Source organism: Lycorma delicatula, chromosome 13 (genome assembly GCF_047948215.1).
Source record: "Lycorma delicatula isolate Av1 chromosome 13, ASM4794821v1, whole genome shotgun sequence".
Classification (NCBI taxonomy): Eukaryota; Metazoa; Arthropoda; class Insecta; order Hemiptera; family Fulgoridae; genus Lycorma; species Lycorma delicatula.
In genome coordinates, this window is record NC_134467.1 from 4,415,185 (window position 1) to 4,430,892 (window position 15,708).

At 30.1% G+C, this 15,708-nt stretch overlaps 1 protein-coding gene across 2 annotated transcripts in view; it reads right to left on the bottom strand.

Annotated features, from left to right (window-relative positions):
• Nucleotides 1-12,751, bottom strand: part of LOC142333901 (uncharacterized) — a 49,167-nt gene extending 36,416 nt beyond the window's left edge. For both annotated transcript variants that reach the window (XM_075381495.1, XM_075381494.1), the window contains exons 1-2: nt 12,648-12,751; nt 3,889-4,041 (exon numbers count right to left, since the gene is read on the bottom strand). In XM_075381495.1, coding sequence (XP_075237610.1) covers nt 3,889-4,038 — 150 coding nt within the window. In that variant the 5' untranslated portion in view covers nt 4,039-4,041; nt 12,648-12,751. The remainder of the gene's footprint in view (nt 1-3,888; nt 4,042-12,647) is intronic.
• Nucleotides 12,752-15,708: the final 2,957 nt, after the last annotated feature.

The window sequence follows — 15,708 nt, forward strand, 5'->3', positions numbered from 1 at the left end:
CATGTATTGTACAGAAACATATATCAATACTACCTCTACCATTCATAATGAAATCCTTACCGTTAAGTTCAAAGAGGAAATACGGGAAAAACTGAAAGCAAATTTTATCATCTATGACCGTTCTTCGTATTGTGAAAAAAATTGGTTTTTTAAGACATTTCACAAATTAAAAGCATCATGTGCTGGTTGACGTATATTTTACATTGATGAGACTGGGTTAATGAAAATCATAAAGATTGGTTTATGAATGAAGTACAAATAACTTACAAGAAGGGAGTGCAGTAATAATAGATAACACAACTTATCTCCCTTTTGTGGTACATAAAATTACCACAACAGCTGGAGGAAAGCTGAAATCAAACAGCAGCTTTAAGAAAAAGTGGTTGCTTGCTACTGCTTTTACACATTTATTTAAAAATTTCAGCATTCTAATAATATGTTTACCAATACGATTTTAATGCCTTTATGTAATCTGTTATTCTTTTTATATAGATGTCTTTGATAGAAATATTGCAAATAATTGTAAAAATTAAAATAAATGAAAATAACAACACCAACAGTATAGTAATAATAATAATACTTACAAAAATTCAAATTTATAATATTAAAGATGTATAAAGTAGTCTGACAAAACTGTGTGAAAGGCATTATTAAACCATGTCTGTGTGTTGCTGGTTATTATAGCACAAACATGCTAAACTACTAGTTGCAGCTGTACTTTTTGACCGATCTTTTTAAATCATTCCAACCTCAATAAAAGCTTAATATTATATACTTTATTTTAAAAATATCATCATCTTATTCAAATTATTTCAATGATTGCAATGATGTGTTTTTTCCCATAAAATAATCATTGAAACTAAAGATAGGTTGTCTCGTAAAGAACACTGTACGCTTCAATAATGCTAGTTTTGGGCTAAAATCTTAATTATAATTATTGAGAAACAATCGTTTAACCTACCCCCGCAAATGCAATTTTTTGCCAAGCTCTTTGTATGAAAATCACACTTTGCATAAACAAATTAATATAGTTCCTGAAGAACATGGTTTTTTAGAAGGTAATCTACGCGAACAAACTTGTATGAATATACAGAAGATACTGGTGATGTACTAAATGATGGTAATTATGTTGATGCAATTTACACTGATTTTCGTTGTGCATTTGATGTAGTTAATATCAAATTACTTATTAAAAAACTCGCTGCATGTGGATTTAATAATAAATTGTTGTCTTGTATACATTTCTTTTGCACAAACAAATTTCCTATGTTAAAACCGATAACTTTATCTCTATTCTATTTATGTTACATTTGGAGTAAAACAAAGCATGTATTTGGGTTCTCCAATTTTCATAGTATTTATAAATGAAAGTTTATTCATACACTATTCACATTTTTTCTATTTTTTGCAGATGATATGAAATTATTTAAGCCTATTACAAATCTAGTTTATATTCAATTACTTTCGATTGAACTTTGTGCAAAAATGATTTGACTTAAATAGTATTTATATTAACTTAAAAAAAATCGATTTCATAGTCAATTTGGAAGGTTTGCAAATGTTAATATACTGTGCAACTGAATAATACTGCAATAAAAAAGGTATCTTCTATTAAAGATTTAGCTGTATATTTTGACAGCAAGTTATCCTTAGATACTGTATAACCAGAGTATTCACTAAGTCACTAAAAATTGTCAATTTTATTAAGAGATTCTCTACAAATCATAGAAAATATTAACTCTGCAAAATTTCAGTTCATACATTTATACAGTACAGAATTACGGTTCTGTTGTCTGGCGACCTTTTGCTGACTTGCAATTAAAATTACTAGAAATACCACATAAAATCTTTCTCAGATATCCTGCCTATAAAACTGTGATTCTATGCACTTTACTATAAGAAGAAGGATTCAGAAAAGATTATGTGCAGAACAAATCTCAAAATAAATCTTAAAACAATAATAAGGGAAAAAATGACAAGGTATAAAAACTAAGTAATTGTCTTCATAGATTTCAAAAAGACATACAACTCAATCTATAAAACTTCCTTATTTAACAGCCTAGAAGAATTTGGTGTGGATCCCAACATAATTAACAATACAAAACACACTCTTCCAAACACAAAATCAGAAGTAAAATTCATATGAGAAGTATCAGGAGAATTAGAAATTAAAACAGAAGACAATGGAGAGTTCAGCATCAATTCTTTTTATCTGTGACCAACAGAAAGTAATAAAAGAATGGAAAAACAAGATGAAAAACATTGGAACAGACCAGTAAATAAAATTGAGTCTGAAATTGAAAGTAAGTGCTTAGCCCTTGCTGACAACATTACAATTTTCTTGGAGAACCTCAAAAAGGCAGCTGAACAAGTAAAATACTTAAAATAATTTGAAGGAAAAATAAGGCTAAAGATTTCTTTGAAAAAGGCAGAATTCACAACCAACTAACATACCCCAAGTCCCTAAAAATGAAATATGGGAAATCAATAAAGTTAACAAATTTAAATATATGGAAGAAATAATACAAATTAATGATTTAGATTTAAAAAAAAAACCAATGAAACAAGAAAGAAAAAAATAAAATTAGCCTACCAACTAACAAAAGATATTATCAACAAAATGAACGTCTCAGTAGATCCCAAAATCAGGCACTAAAATACAGTAATCAAACAGGGGACCAGTTTGCTTCAGTTTTTTTCTGGGCAAAAAACATTTTCATTATGATAGCCCAGAAAAAAAAACCTGAAATATAGAAATAAAATATAAAATCTAATAAGACAACAACAAAATTAAAATAAAATAAAAACTTAAAAATAAAAATAAAAATTCAAACCAAAATACTAAAAGTAATGACAAAATAAAAAACTTTAACTAAAATGTGAAACAAAAATATACAACTACTGTACATAAAAAATTTAAGCACACTATTATTAAAAAGTATGTAAAATACTAATACTTGGAAGAAATAAAAATACCCAGTCCGAAACTTCTTTATTACTGCCCAGAATTTGATGAAAACTCCCGGACAATTTAAATTTACAATGCAAGGCCGCATAACAATCCACAAGGATGTGGCACACAGTCAAGCGGCACTCGCATTGTACGTATATCAGTGCATTTTCTGCTGACATCAGGTACCTGTGAGAAGCTCTTGTACGTCCTATCCGTAATTGGCAGAGAACCACTTCCTCTTCCTTTCAGCGAATTTTCCTGTGGGAGGAATCCTGTGGCAACACAGCACCTTTGAGATGTCAAAGTTTGTTACCTACCATGGCAACCCAGTCATTTTGCCACCTTGCACAAAGTGTGTATTTGACATGGTTAATAAAGTTGGATGTAGTAATACAGGTAGTGAAGGATAGTTGACTGCATACGTCTTTAGCAGCGGCATCTGCATCAGATGCATCTTCAGTTTAAAATCAGATAAAATAAATCCAAAAGAAAAATAGAGTAAAAGCTTAAAAAAGATTCTACAACCGCTAAGAATGCAAATTAAGAAGTAATAAAGACATTTACAAACGCAATGAAACCGACAAAATGTCAATTCAATCAAAAACGAACAGCCAAATCTTTTTCAGTCTTACAAAACAGATTTTCAACCACATTTACAGAAAAAAAGAATGGAAATCAACAGATTTCAGTGGTTTTAAATGAAAATGGAAATATTTTTTCAAGGAGATAGTACAATACAGAATAATGTTCAGAAAACCAGTAACGATTTCACAAAAAGGTAGAAAAAAGAAACAACATTTGCTCAGAAGAGAGAAGGGAAAAGTAAAGCAAAAGAATTAAGAACTGTTGGAAAACAGGAATAAACATTTAGAAAGAAATGAATTAAAGTAAAATATTGCCTCAAACTTACAAAAAAAAAAAATTAAAAAACTTACATGCTCATGTGATGTATTAGTTTCAGTCATGTGATGTGGTAAAAAAAAGGATATTATTTGTGCTACATTATCCTGTTCAGTCTCTAATTTAATATTTTTATTAAGAGGCACATCTCCATTACTAAAAGTATTATTTACAGACCCATTCATTATCTATAAAAAAACAAAAAATTAAAATAAATATCCATAAAATATATATATATAAAAAATACTGTTGAGTTTTTCATAAACAGCTGTCTTATAACTCCTTAATGATTGTTCTTTGTTTATGTTTTCTGGTGGCTTGAATGGAGTTATATTTGATACTGATGCAAGCTTTCTCAATGAAAATGGTAAGAACACAACAACAGACGAATGATATTAACAGATGATGCCATATACATGGCTCAAATTAATCGCTCTAAGAGGCCATGTGACATGGCCCTTGGCTCACTGATTCTTTGATACATACTAATGTACGTGATTTTTATTTTTTTAAATATATTTTTTATGAATTTTTTCTGTTATTGATAAGTTTTCTATTTGTTTTCATTTAGTTCCAGATTTAGTTTCTTTTTTTTATTTTATTAACTAAATTTCTGTTTAATTTTAACCGATGTTATTTACATTCATATCCTCAGAAGTAAATTCTCTACAAACTAGAAATGTTTAATTGTTTACTGGAAAATTAACAAAAATTTTTTATTCTAAACCTAAAAACATTTATTTTATTTCAAACCTAATTCTAGTGTTATCCAGCATAACAGTTTCGTGTTTTGATTTATTTTTAAACGAGTTCTAGTGAAAATGCTGATTTTGACACTGACTGATGAAAACCCTGACTACAGATCAAAATTTGACAAACCAATCGTAAATGACAAGACAAAAAATTAGAGGTTTATAGAGAGTGATTCAGAGGAAAGTTATGATAGAACTATGAATGTCTGATTCTGTCAGTAATTTGGCTGACTTACGTAGCAGCAGCAATATTCAGATTTCTTGTATTCCTGGTCAAGGTGAGGATATCTTGGAGTGTGCACCGAGGGAGCCTCCAATGCTCTAATGTTTTCAACAATGCACTATAAAATGATAACAACGAAGGAGATAATGAATCTAATCTAACTTAATAATAACTTAGATATACATGATATTTTATCCCAATGTTTTTCCACTATTAGTTACATGATGAAAAATAATAGCAAAGGTACAGATGCCAACCTCCCAAAACGTGTATTATGCACTTTTCATCAATCATGCATTTTCAATTTCTTAAGTCAATGAGACAAATCATTATGCGAAACAAAAGATTGAATTTCGAAGGAGAACAGAGCAATCAATAATTATAAAAAAGCTCTAGATTGAAAAAATGGTATACAACTTATATAAATGTAATGCAAAGATTCTGTGGAATAATTTTGTGGATGGGTGTTAGTAAAACGCCGAGTATATAGCAAGTCTGTTGTATTATAACCAAGTTGGTAAGCTAATTTATCGTAACATATTTGAGATTCTTCTGAGAATGTTCCATGCCTCAAATAATGGAAATGTTCCATACGATGAAAGACTGTACAAAATTCAACAACTCATCGATTAGATTCTCCCAAAGTTTCAAGAAGGAATGAATCCTCAGGAAGAGATGTGAATCTATGAAAAATAATTCTTTTCAGGGGGACAGCTTGTCTTTCATCAAAACTATCCAAAAAAAAGACATCAGCACGGGGTGAAACTTTTAAAATTATGCCTTGTCTGTGGCTATATATGGAATCTCAAGATATATGCTAGAAAAGATGTAATTTCAAGCAAAGGGGTTCCAGAAAAAATGTGTTGGAGCTTGTTGGACCATTACTTGATGTTGGATGAACACTATTTTGAAAATTGGTATACAAGGGTATCGTTGACTTCTTAGTTACTGATTGTTACACAAATCTTGCTGGTTGATTAATGGCTAATCAAAAAGGAAATACAAAACAATTAACAGAAACCAAACTGAAAAAAATTGAATTAGTTACAGCCCAAGGTTCTGGTACAAAAAAAAAATATATATTGAAATGGAAAAATAACAGGCATTTGTTAATGATTAACAGAAGGAAAGGCCACCGCGAAACCAAGGTAGTTACAGATTACAACAGTGCAGAAGTACTTATATGTATAGTAGGTCTGAAAAGTTCCCGAATAAAATTTCTGTATTCGATACAAGTAGCGCCATCTCTCAAACAATCAGGGAAATGTGTAGCACAATGCCTGACAAGTGTGTGTACAAAATTTCATCATGTTTCGTCACTCTAGTCTCGAGTTATATTCGGCCAAGTACATTGTGTTCCTGTGATCTTGTGGGAGCTTGCAATATGGAATAGAGAGCGCGATAAAATTTTGTGTTAGGTTTCAAAAATCTTTCGTTGAAACTTATTCTATGATACAGCAAGCATTCGGAGATGAACACCTTCTTGTACTTCAACATAAATGTGTTGAAGTGTTTAAAAAACGGTAGAGAGTCGTTAGATGACGATGAACGAAGTGGAAGGCCATCAACAGCTGTTCATAATGAAAATATTGCAAAAGTGTAAACGCTCTGCTCAAACAACCTCATCTTACCCTTCAGGCCATAGCTGAAGTGTTAAACATCGGTAGACACGGCACGTAAAATTTTAAAAGAAAAAATTAACTGCTGAAAGGTATGCTCTCATTTCGTTCTACATTTGTTAATCGCAAAACAAAAACAGGTGTGTCTTTCTTGCGCTCAAGACTTCATTGAAATTGCCTACAGCGACCCAAATTTTTTGCAAACAATTGTAACTGGGGATGAAAGCTGCTGCTTCATGTATGATCCACAAACGAAGCGTGAATCTGCTGCTTGGTTGAGTCAAGTCAATCAAGTGATATAAAAAAATCATTTTTGAAATACTGTTTACGTCAAAAAACATCAATTATCAGTGCTTGGTTTTCATACAACCCTGTTATCAAAGAACAGAAACTTCCAACGAAAACCCAAATATTTAGGGAAGAATTGACTTTACATGTTTTACAGATGTTTGACAATGATGTGCAAACTGAAATCAGTCAAGGTGCATCTACAAAAGAAACTGCAAGAGTAGATAGGCTGATCAACACTGAAGGTAAGAAGTTAACAGCAAGACAGAGATCCAGTGGCTGCTACAAAATGAAGAGGTAAACAGATGATAGAGAAACCTCAGCAAAAATTATCAAAAGGGTGATGACAAAATGTTATGTGTATGATACCTTCTTTTATTTTTTATTGCTTCGGCTGTTGACTGATTTTGTCACCTCATAAAATCTTTGATAGAAACTTTGTTGATCATGATTTTGTGTAAAAAAGTTCTGTATTGAATTCTTTATAACAAAAATTGATAATTACATGATAGAAATTATGAACAGAATTGATGTAATGTTATTGTTTTCTGTAAATATTTTTTTATAACATAGTACGATGTAAGTAATAATAACAGTAGTTAAAAGATGTAAATAGGTAGTTTCCTTAAGAGTTATAAATATAACTTTTTTATATACAAGAATACTTTGTAAATAATACTAAAATTAATCAGGTGATCCCTATAAGGCTCACATGGACCTCAAATTAAAAACTAAAGAACATCAGGAGGCTGTGTGAGCCACATGTAGCTCAAATGAGTTTTTGTATTATGTGCATCTTTGTTACACTTTTAATAAATATTACATTTAAATGACTTGTTAAAGAAGATAAGTCTCATGCTTCTGATATCAGTTTTATGCATAGTCTAACGCTTAAAGGAGCACAACAAATAACTACTGGCAATCAATGAAAATTACACAAAATTTTAATAATTAAAAATAAAACAGCAAAATTACACGGAAGCAACTTAGATGTGGTATAATGAATTTTATGAGATTTAATCATATAAATTAAGCTAAAAACCTTATAACAGAATACATTAAAATATTTGCAAACTGGTCAATTTCAACTGATGACAATTATGTTACAAAAATAATTCCGATTTTAGAATAAATATTTTAATATATTAATCAGTTTAAACAGAAATTAAAAAATAAATAATGCAAGCTTGTTTAGATATATAAACGTCAAAATATGCACAAGTTTATGGAACTTTTATTTATTATATTACAGTCATGTTTGTGAAACAGATTCATAATATTGCTGTGTACATCTTTGTTTACTCATATCTAAGTTCGACATTATGTTATACCTTGCTTACCACCATGTAACATTTAAATTATGTGCATATAAAATTTTAAATTCAATAAATAAATTATTAAACTTAAATTAAATCCAGGTGATCCTTAGGTCTCTTAGCACCCCTCAGGAAATGGCAGTACTCACTTTAGCGATAACCAATTTATTCAATTTATCATCAAATCTAACAACAAATTTTATGTTACATATTAAAAGTTAATAAACAAGAGGCAGAACTAATTTTAAGGGGGTATAAATATTTATATACAATGTTCATATGTTTTATAAATCACTTTCAAATATTTATAATTCTAATTTTTTTTACATGCTATTTAATTTCAGTGGCTTTTTAATAGAATTGATAGTTTGTGAGACTATTAAGTAGACATGTATTTAGTCAGTTACAAAGATGTTTTTATTCTGTCTTTGTGTTTTGGGGTATTCCAATTTAATTCGACAAATTTTCAAAACTTTTGATTTTAATGATATTTAAAACATGATAACTACCCACCTTGCAGTGGCCAAAAAATACTTTTATATTTAAAAAATTTTTTTCTTACATAATAGAATATTTTCTAACTCGCCAACAGGTAAAAACAGTCCTTTACATAACTTTTTCTATAAGCTGTAGCATTCTTATTTTACATCATACAGAGGGTCAAAAAGGGCTTTTTGGAAAGAGTAAAGATGGAACTTCATCTTGGTGTACTCAAAATTCATTTTGTTACATAACCAAATCTTGTAATGTTTACTGAAGTTACGTTTACAAATTGTATTTTTTTTTTTCAAATTTTGGACCCAAAATAAATAATGAAGGACTTAGGGGTAACAGGCCTATTTTCTAACTTTTAACTCTTAGATACTAGTAGTACTTATAAAAAAAATGATTGTTCTGAGTGTCCTTCATTAAAAGAAATGGCTCCAAATCATAAGATTTTGAAAATGTCTCATTTTTGGGGCCCAAAAACTATTTGCGGGACAGGTTGCAAAAATCTGAAATGTTTACAGTAGTATTTTTTATATACTTTAAAACCATATAAAATTTATTTTGTTTGAAGCCATCAAAACCACTGAAAACACCATCCTTCTAACCGTAAAATTATAACAATAGTAATAATAATTACAATAATAATATCAACAAATAAAAATAAAATAAGATGAGAAAAAAAATTCACAGCAAGTATTTTGTCAGATTATAATGAAGGTCTATTATAAAAAATATTTTGATATATCTATAATGAGATAGCTTATATTCTAGATAGTTTGTTACTTAAAGTATGACTCATACACACAGTCATGTTTAAACACGAAAATAAATAGACATGGTTGGACATAAATGTTTGCAAAATCCTGAATGTAAACATTGTAGAGAAGTCTCCGTTACTGTTTTGATTTCAATGCGACATGTTGTATTGTTGCTAGTGTTAACACTGTGGTTAGGTAATATATACTTGTTTAAAAAGTAATTTTATTAACAGTGAACTTCTCTTTTATTTCTAATTTTATTAATTAGAGAAATTTTTAATTTTAGTTGTAGAGAAACTGGAATAAGACAAAGTGAGGTGGAATTGGTAGTTTTATAAATTATACTAACTGTATTGTTATTGTAAGAACCCTAGCATTTTATAAAAACAGATTATGGAGTGTTCAATTAGCATTTATACTGAAACAGTATGTCACAAATTGACTTACAATAGATCTTCAGTATTGCACGATATTTTAGAGTTTACTAAACAGCAAATAACATTGATATCTTTAAGAAGTGGATGTACTGAAACAAAAAGTATCTGTACTTTTCATAAAATTGAATATTTAGATAAATATTTTCATACTAATGGAAAAAGTCACTCGGACCCATTTAGCTATCACACTAGGTGATCTATCTTGGAAATATCTTTGACACTTTTAACATGCAATCCAAATTTAAAATTAATTCCAGGCAGAGCACTGTGTACAAAATGCTTAAACAAAATACAAAAACCACAAAATGATACAGAAAGCGAACCGGAATGTGAAGATATATTTGAGCCTCAATATGTAATAGTCATGTCTGTGAAAAAAGCTTGATCAGCACTTGGCATTTCCTCCGATAAGGTTAAAAAATTATCGAAAAGCACAAAGGTACCAATTTCAAAAAATAATGTTACGGAAATAGCAAAGTCGGTTACCAGTAAATTAAACAAATTCTTTCATTTAAATAGTTTCTACAGAAGAAACCAGTTTAGTACCACAAAATTATGCTGATTTAGGTAGGGAATGTGAAGAATTAATCATTAAAATAAAAGATAAAATGAAAACAGTTAAATCAACCCAGGAAAAAATTTTGTTACCAAGAAGCTGGAACAATCAAAAAATTCAAAATGTGTTTAGTGTTGGTCAGCATTTAGCCCTTCAATCCAAACAATTAGTTAAAACAAGTGGAATTTTGCCGCGAATCTGCAAAAAGAAATCAAGTCACCTAATTGATGAAAATGTTATTAAATGTGACCAACATTTTTACCACAATGATCAGCACAGCTGAATGTTGCCAGGAAAGAAGGATTGTGTCTCTGTAAGGCAAGCTGACAGGAAGACAATTAATATTCAAAAAAGCTCATCTTATGTAACGTAAAAGAATTGTACACAGCCTTCAAAGAAAAACATAATGTAAAAATTGGTTTTTAAAAATTTGCTGATTTAAGACCTAAATTTTGCATTCTGCCTTTTCTGGTAATTTATTTTCTCTAAGATGTTGCTGGAATTCAGGCGCAAAACATCGTGAAACCACCGGCTAAAAATTTCTTGTCATTCAAGCACTTCATTGTGAAAAATATTTCACCGGTAATAAGTCACGATTTATATGTTTAAAAACTCTCGGTTTTTGACTTGCCAATAACAGCTAGAGGAAGTCTATGACAACCACTTGTGATAGAACATACATGATTGGAGATGCGTTCTTTCCTTACTTTGTATCCAGCTTCAGAGCTCCAGGAAGAAGATGCTAAGGTTTTCTAAGGAAGCACCTTACAGGACAATCCCATTTCGTTACAGTTATACACCTGCGCATGACTTAAATTATGACTTTTATTTTTTGAACTAAACTTTCACAATATTCTACTACAACCTGACTGTCAGCGCTTAATTTTTTGCCCTCAATTGCAAGCTGGCGAATTCCTTGCCTTACTTTAAAACTATTTAGCCAACCCTGGCTGGCTTTAAAATCTGGATCGTCATTTAATAGTTCATCCATTTGAAGAACTGCCTCAATAATTAATGAGTCATTTAAAGGTAGACCTTGACTACGATGCTGTGCAAACCAAATGTACATTGGTTTGTCAAGTTCAGCATTTTCTGTTGTTTTCATTCTCTTTCTGGTTGTTACATCACCATCAGTAACTTCCATTTTACTCATAAATTGTTCTATTTTATCGGAATTTTTTTTTAATATTGCTTACTGATATATGAGGGATTGTGAATTCCTGTGATAGTTTAACGATACTTTCACCCTTATACAGGTGTTGAAGAATCTCAAACTTTTATAACTCCCACATTTGCTAGACAACTTTGCTTCGTTAAGTACAGTACACACTAATAGGTACGACACTAGTATGAACAACTGACTCGTATAATGCAAAGTTCACTACTGTAATGAATTTTAGAAATGAAAGAGAAATGATGTAATTACAGTTCTTTTGATAATAAAGTACTATACTGTGTAAGAAATATGAAAAAACTGATTAAATAATAGTGCCCAAATGAAAATGTTTATATGAATGAAAGATATGTAAAGTAATTTTATCAGTTCTTTTCTCACATGATTACTGTAATTTATACATAATGTACAATAGGCTCATATAAAAACATCAGTCGCAATTAAGTGAATTTTTATGCTGTAGGCCTAACAGATGGTGTACTTTTTATTAGTAATTACAAATTTAATTTACTTTTGTGTATCAGTATTGTACCTCTAAAATAAAAATCACAAATTTTTCCAGAAGGAAACGAATTATTGAACGAGATGAATTAACGGGTGACGAACAATCGGGGTCCTATTGTAATTATAACCTAATTGAAAACTTCAACAGTCTATTGCAAAACTGTCAACTATCCGCTGTTCTTATTTATTAGTATCGTAGAATATGAATAAGAAATTAAGTATTATTATTTCCAATAAATAAAAAGATAATCACAGAACTTATGCAATGTTATCCAACCCAATGTTTTTTTATCGTATACGTCATTACTGTTAAATGTTTTGAGTATTTAAATTATAATTCAGTAATTATTGCAATTATTTAAATAATCAAAACATTTATGTTAATTAGTAGAGGTTAGCGATCTTAGGTTAAGTTTGGTTAATTTGTATCTATAACTATAAACAGCAAACCTTTGGATTATTGTCAATATCGCCCGATATAACCATTATATTATAAATATAATTTAACGAATTAACTTACGATCGCTAATTTAGACTATTTAACACAGGAATGTTTTAAGAAATGATTACATTGTAGAGCACTTAACTGTACAGCATTAGTAATGACAAATTCATCATAAAAAAAAAATCAAACTTAAATTCTATTAATTTATACTAGAATGGTATAAAATTACTTACTTGGTCAGAAAACAAAAGTGAACACCACCATATAAATAATACTTATATTAGAATATAAATACCTCCCTTACAACGGTCTTAGACAAACGTTCACACTATTAATGATTGTTCAATAATGCCAACAGATGCTATTGTATACTTCAATACATACGATATCTCGTTATAATACTGAATAATAATAATGTTTTTGTTAAACATAAAAGTAATAAAACACAAAAACGCAGTAGTTATACGTAAAAATTCAAAAAAACATTTTCGTTAATAAATTAAACAGCCGGTAATCATTTTTAATTGCTTATACATTTTTGACCATGACGATCGGAGGTGATATTAATTTAAAAATGCATACTTTTGAAACGACACACAGCACCAAACTTATTTTAATTTTTTTCTATAAAAATGTACTTAAAATATTTTACACGAAATTAGTTGTACTTTTTTTTTGTGACACGTCTAAATAAAAAATTAACTCGGGAAGATCGGACAAGTCAAAAGTGGTCAGCAAAGAGTTTGAAGAAACGAATCATTATTTAGATTCAAATCCCGTAAATCAGTTAGTTATCGCGATAACTAACTTATCAAAATCAGTTAGTTATCAAGAATCCCTGATTCGAATCATATTAATCTTTCAGTGAATCCGAAGTCAATAATTATTAAAAACAAACATCAGACATAAACGAGTATTTTTATGAATCACTGCAACGCAATGCCAAAAGACCATGACAGCCACTTTTGTTTAAAATGCCGGTACACATAAATAAAAATGATATATAAGCATTTTATATTAGTTTATATATTCATTTTGTTTCACGTTGTTGAAGTAGTTATGTGAAGTGAGAGGGTATCGGATCCGTAACCGTGGACTCACCGGTCTGAATCCAACTTTACATACATATATATGTTTTTTAGCTTTTTTTAATTTTCACACAGAATTGCTGTCGTTCACGAGTTGTTACCTTAAGACACTGGAAAAGGTGTAGCTTTCTGTCAGCGGTTCATGTCATAACTCGGACGGGGATGAATTCAACGATCGGTTTCGATCCGACGAGGCACGGTTCCATCAATATGGAACTACCATGAAAGCACAGAATTCACGCATCTCGCGTACGGAAATCCACATCAGTGCACTAGTCTCCTCTCCGCGGACAAAAAATGGGAGTTTCGCGTGCAATATCAGTAGTCGAAACTTCACGACATTCTTTCCGGCACTGTGAACTATGAGCGCTACATACAGACGGTGCAACAATTTCTAAACACTATACCTGCAGAACGGATAGATTATACGTGGTTTTAATAGGACAATGCTACGGCTCATATAGCCGACATATAGCCGCAAAGAACTAGAGTTGGGAAAAACTAATCATTATAATGATTCAAATCACATAAATCAGTTAGTTATCGAGATAACTAACATATGTTAGTTATCGAGAATCACTGATTCGAATCACATAAATCTTTCAGTGAATCCGTAGTAACTAACTTATCAAAATCAGTTAGTTATCAAGAATCCCTGATTCGAATCACATTAATCTTTCAGTGAATCCGAAGTCAATAATTATTAAAAACAAACATCAGACATAAACGAGTATTTTTATGGATCACTGCAACGCAATGCCAAAAGACCTTGACAGCCACTTTTGTTTAAAATACCGGTACACGTAAATAAAAATGATACGTTTAAGCATTTTATATTAGTTTACATATTAATTCTGTTTCACGTTGTTGAAGTAGTTATGTGAAGTGAGAGGGTATCGGATCCGTAACCATGGACTCATCGGTCTGAATCCAACTTTAGATACATATATATTTTTTTTAACTTTTTTTAATTTAAATATACTGATTTATTAATAATTATTAACCTCTGTAAAAAATTTTGAAATAAACTCAAAAGTACATAAAATTTTATTTTACTAATAACTTCTGATTTTTCTTCATATATAATTTTTTATTATTATTGAATTGTTATTTGTTGTAAAAGGTTTTTACAATCAGAGGTTAATAATTTTTTTATACCTGTACTTTAAGTTTCTACATAGAAGATTAAAACCTTTTTTCAACAAAACAAACTAACATCTGACTACAAGTTTGGCTTTCAAACTTTTCATAGTACCATCGAACAGATTCATAGAGTTCTTTCTAATATTCAGATAGTATCAGACAAAGAACGTCTGCTCTACTATTTTTTTTTTAAATCTGCCAAGTCTTCAGATTAGGTGTAGCACACTGGCCTTTTTAAAATTAATCAACATCTACCCTTTCAGTATTTTAACATTTTCAGTTCTTTTTTAAGTAATAGATATTTCAAGGTTAAATCCAAACTGAATTGTCTCCACTATTTTCCATAAATATATGGATTGCTCAAGGAAGTGTAATATTCATACACTTCCAAATATGCCAGTTTCTCCCAACACTGTAATAGCTCCCTTTACTTATGTTCTTTGCTTGTACTGCGTGAAAATAATTGAAGCATCACCAGACACCATGTCACAGCACCTTCAAGAATAGTTAAACAACACTGAAGCATGATGGAAGTTGTGGCAAATATAGTCTAACGAAAATAAAAGTACACATTTAGTTTCACTCTCTGAACAAATGTCCACTTGTTATAATCGATGACATTCAGCTACCGCAATCAAATTCTACAAAATACTTTGGTATTCATCTTGACAAAAGGCCCACATTTGGAAAAACGAGAAAAACTGAATATTAAATTTTGTCAGTTGTACTGGATTGTAAATTTAAAGTCAAAATTATCGCTGAACAAGTTAATTATTTACAAAGCCATCCCTAATCCAATCTGGATTTATGGCAGCCAGTTATTGGGAATATTAATAAAATTCAATGTAATTATATTACATTTTCAATCCAAAGTTTTTCACAGCTTACAGATTTACCTTGGTCCATTACAAATAAGAAAGTACACGACTCTTCACATACCTACAGTTATAGAAAGAATCTCAATTTAATAATCAAAGCTCAACGGTCATCCAAATGTACTGTCAATTAACCTTTTAAATCAGATTTGACACTTACATCCTACTGACCTTTTTTAAAATTCAAG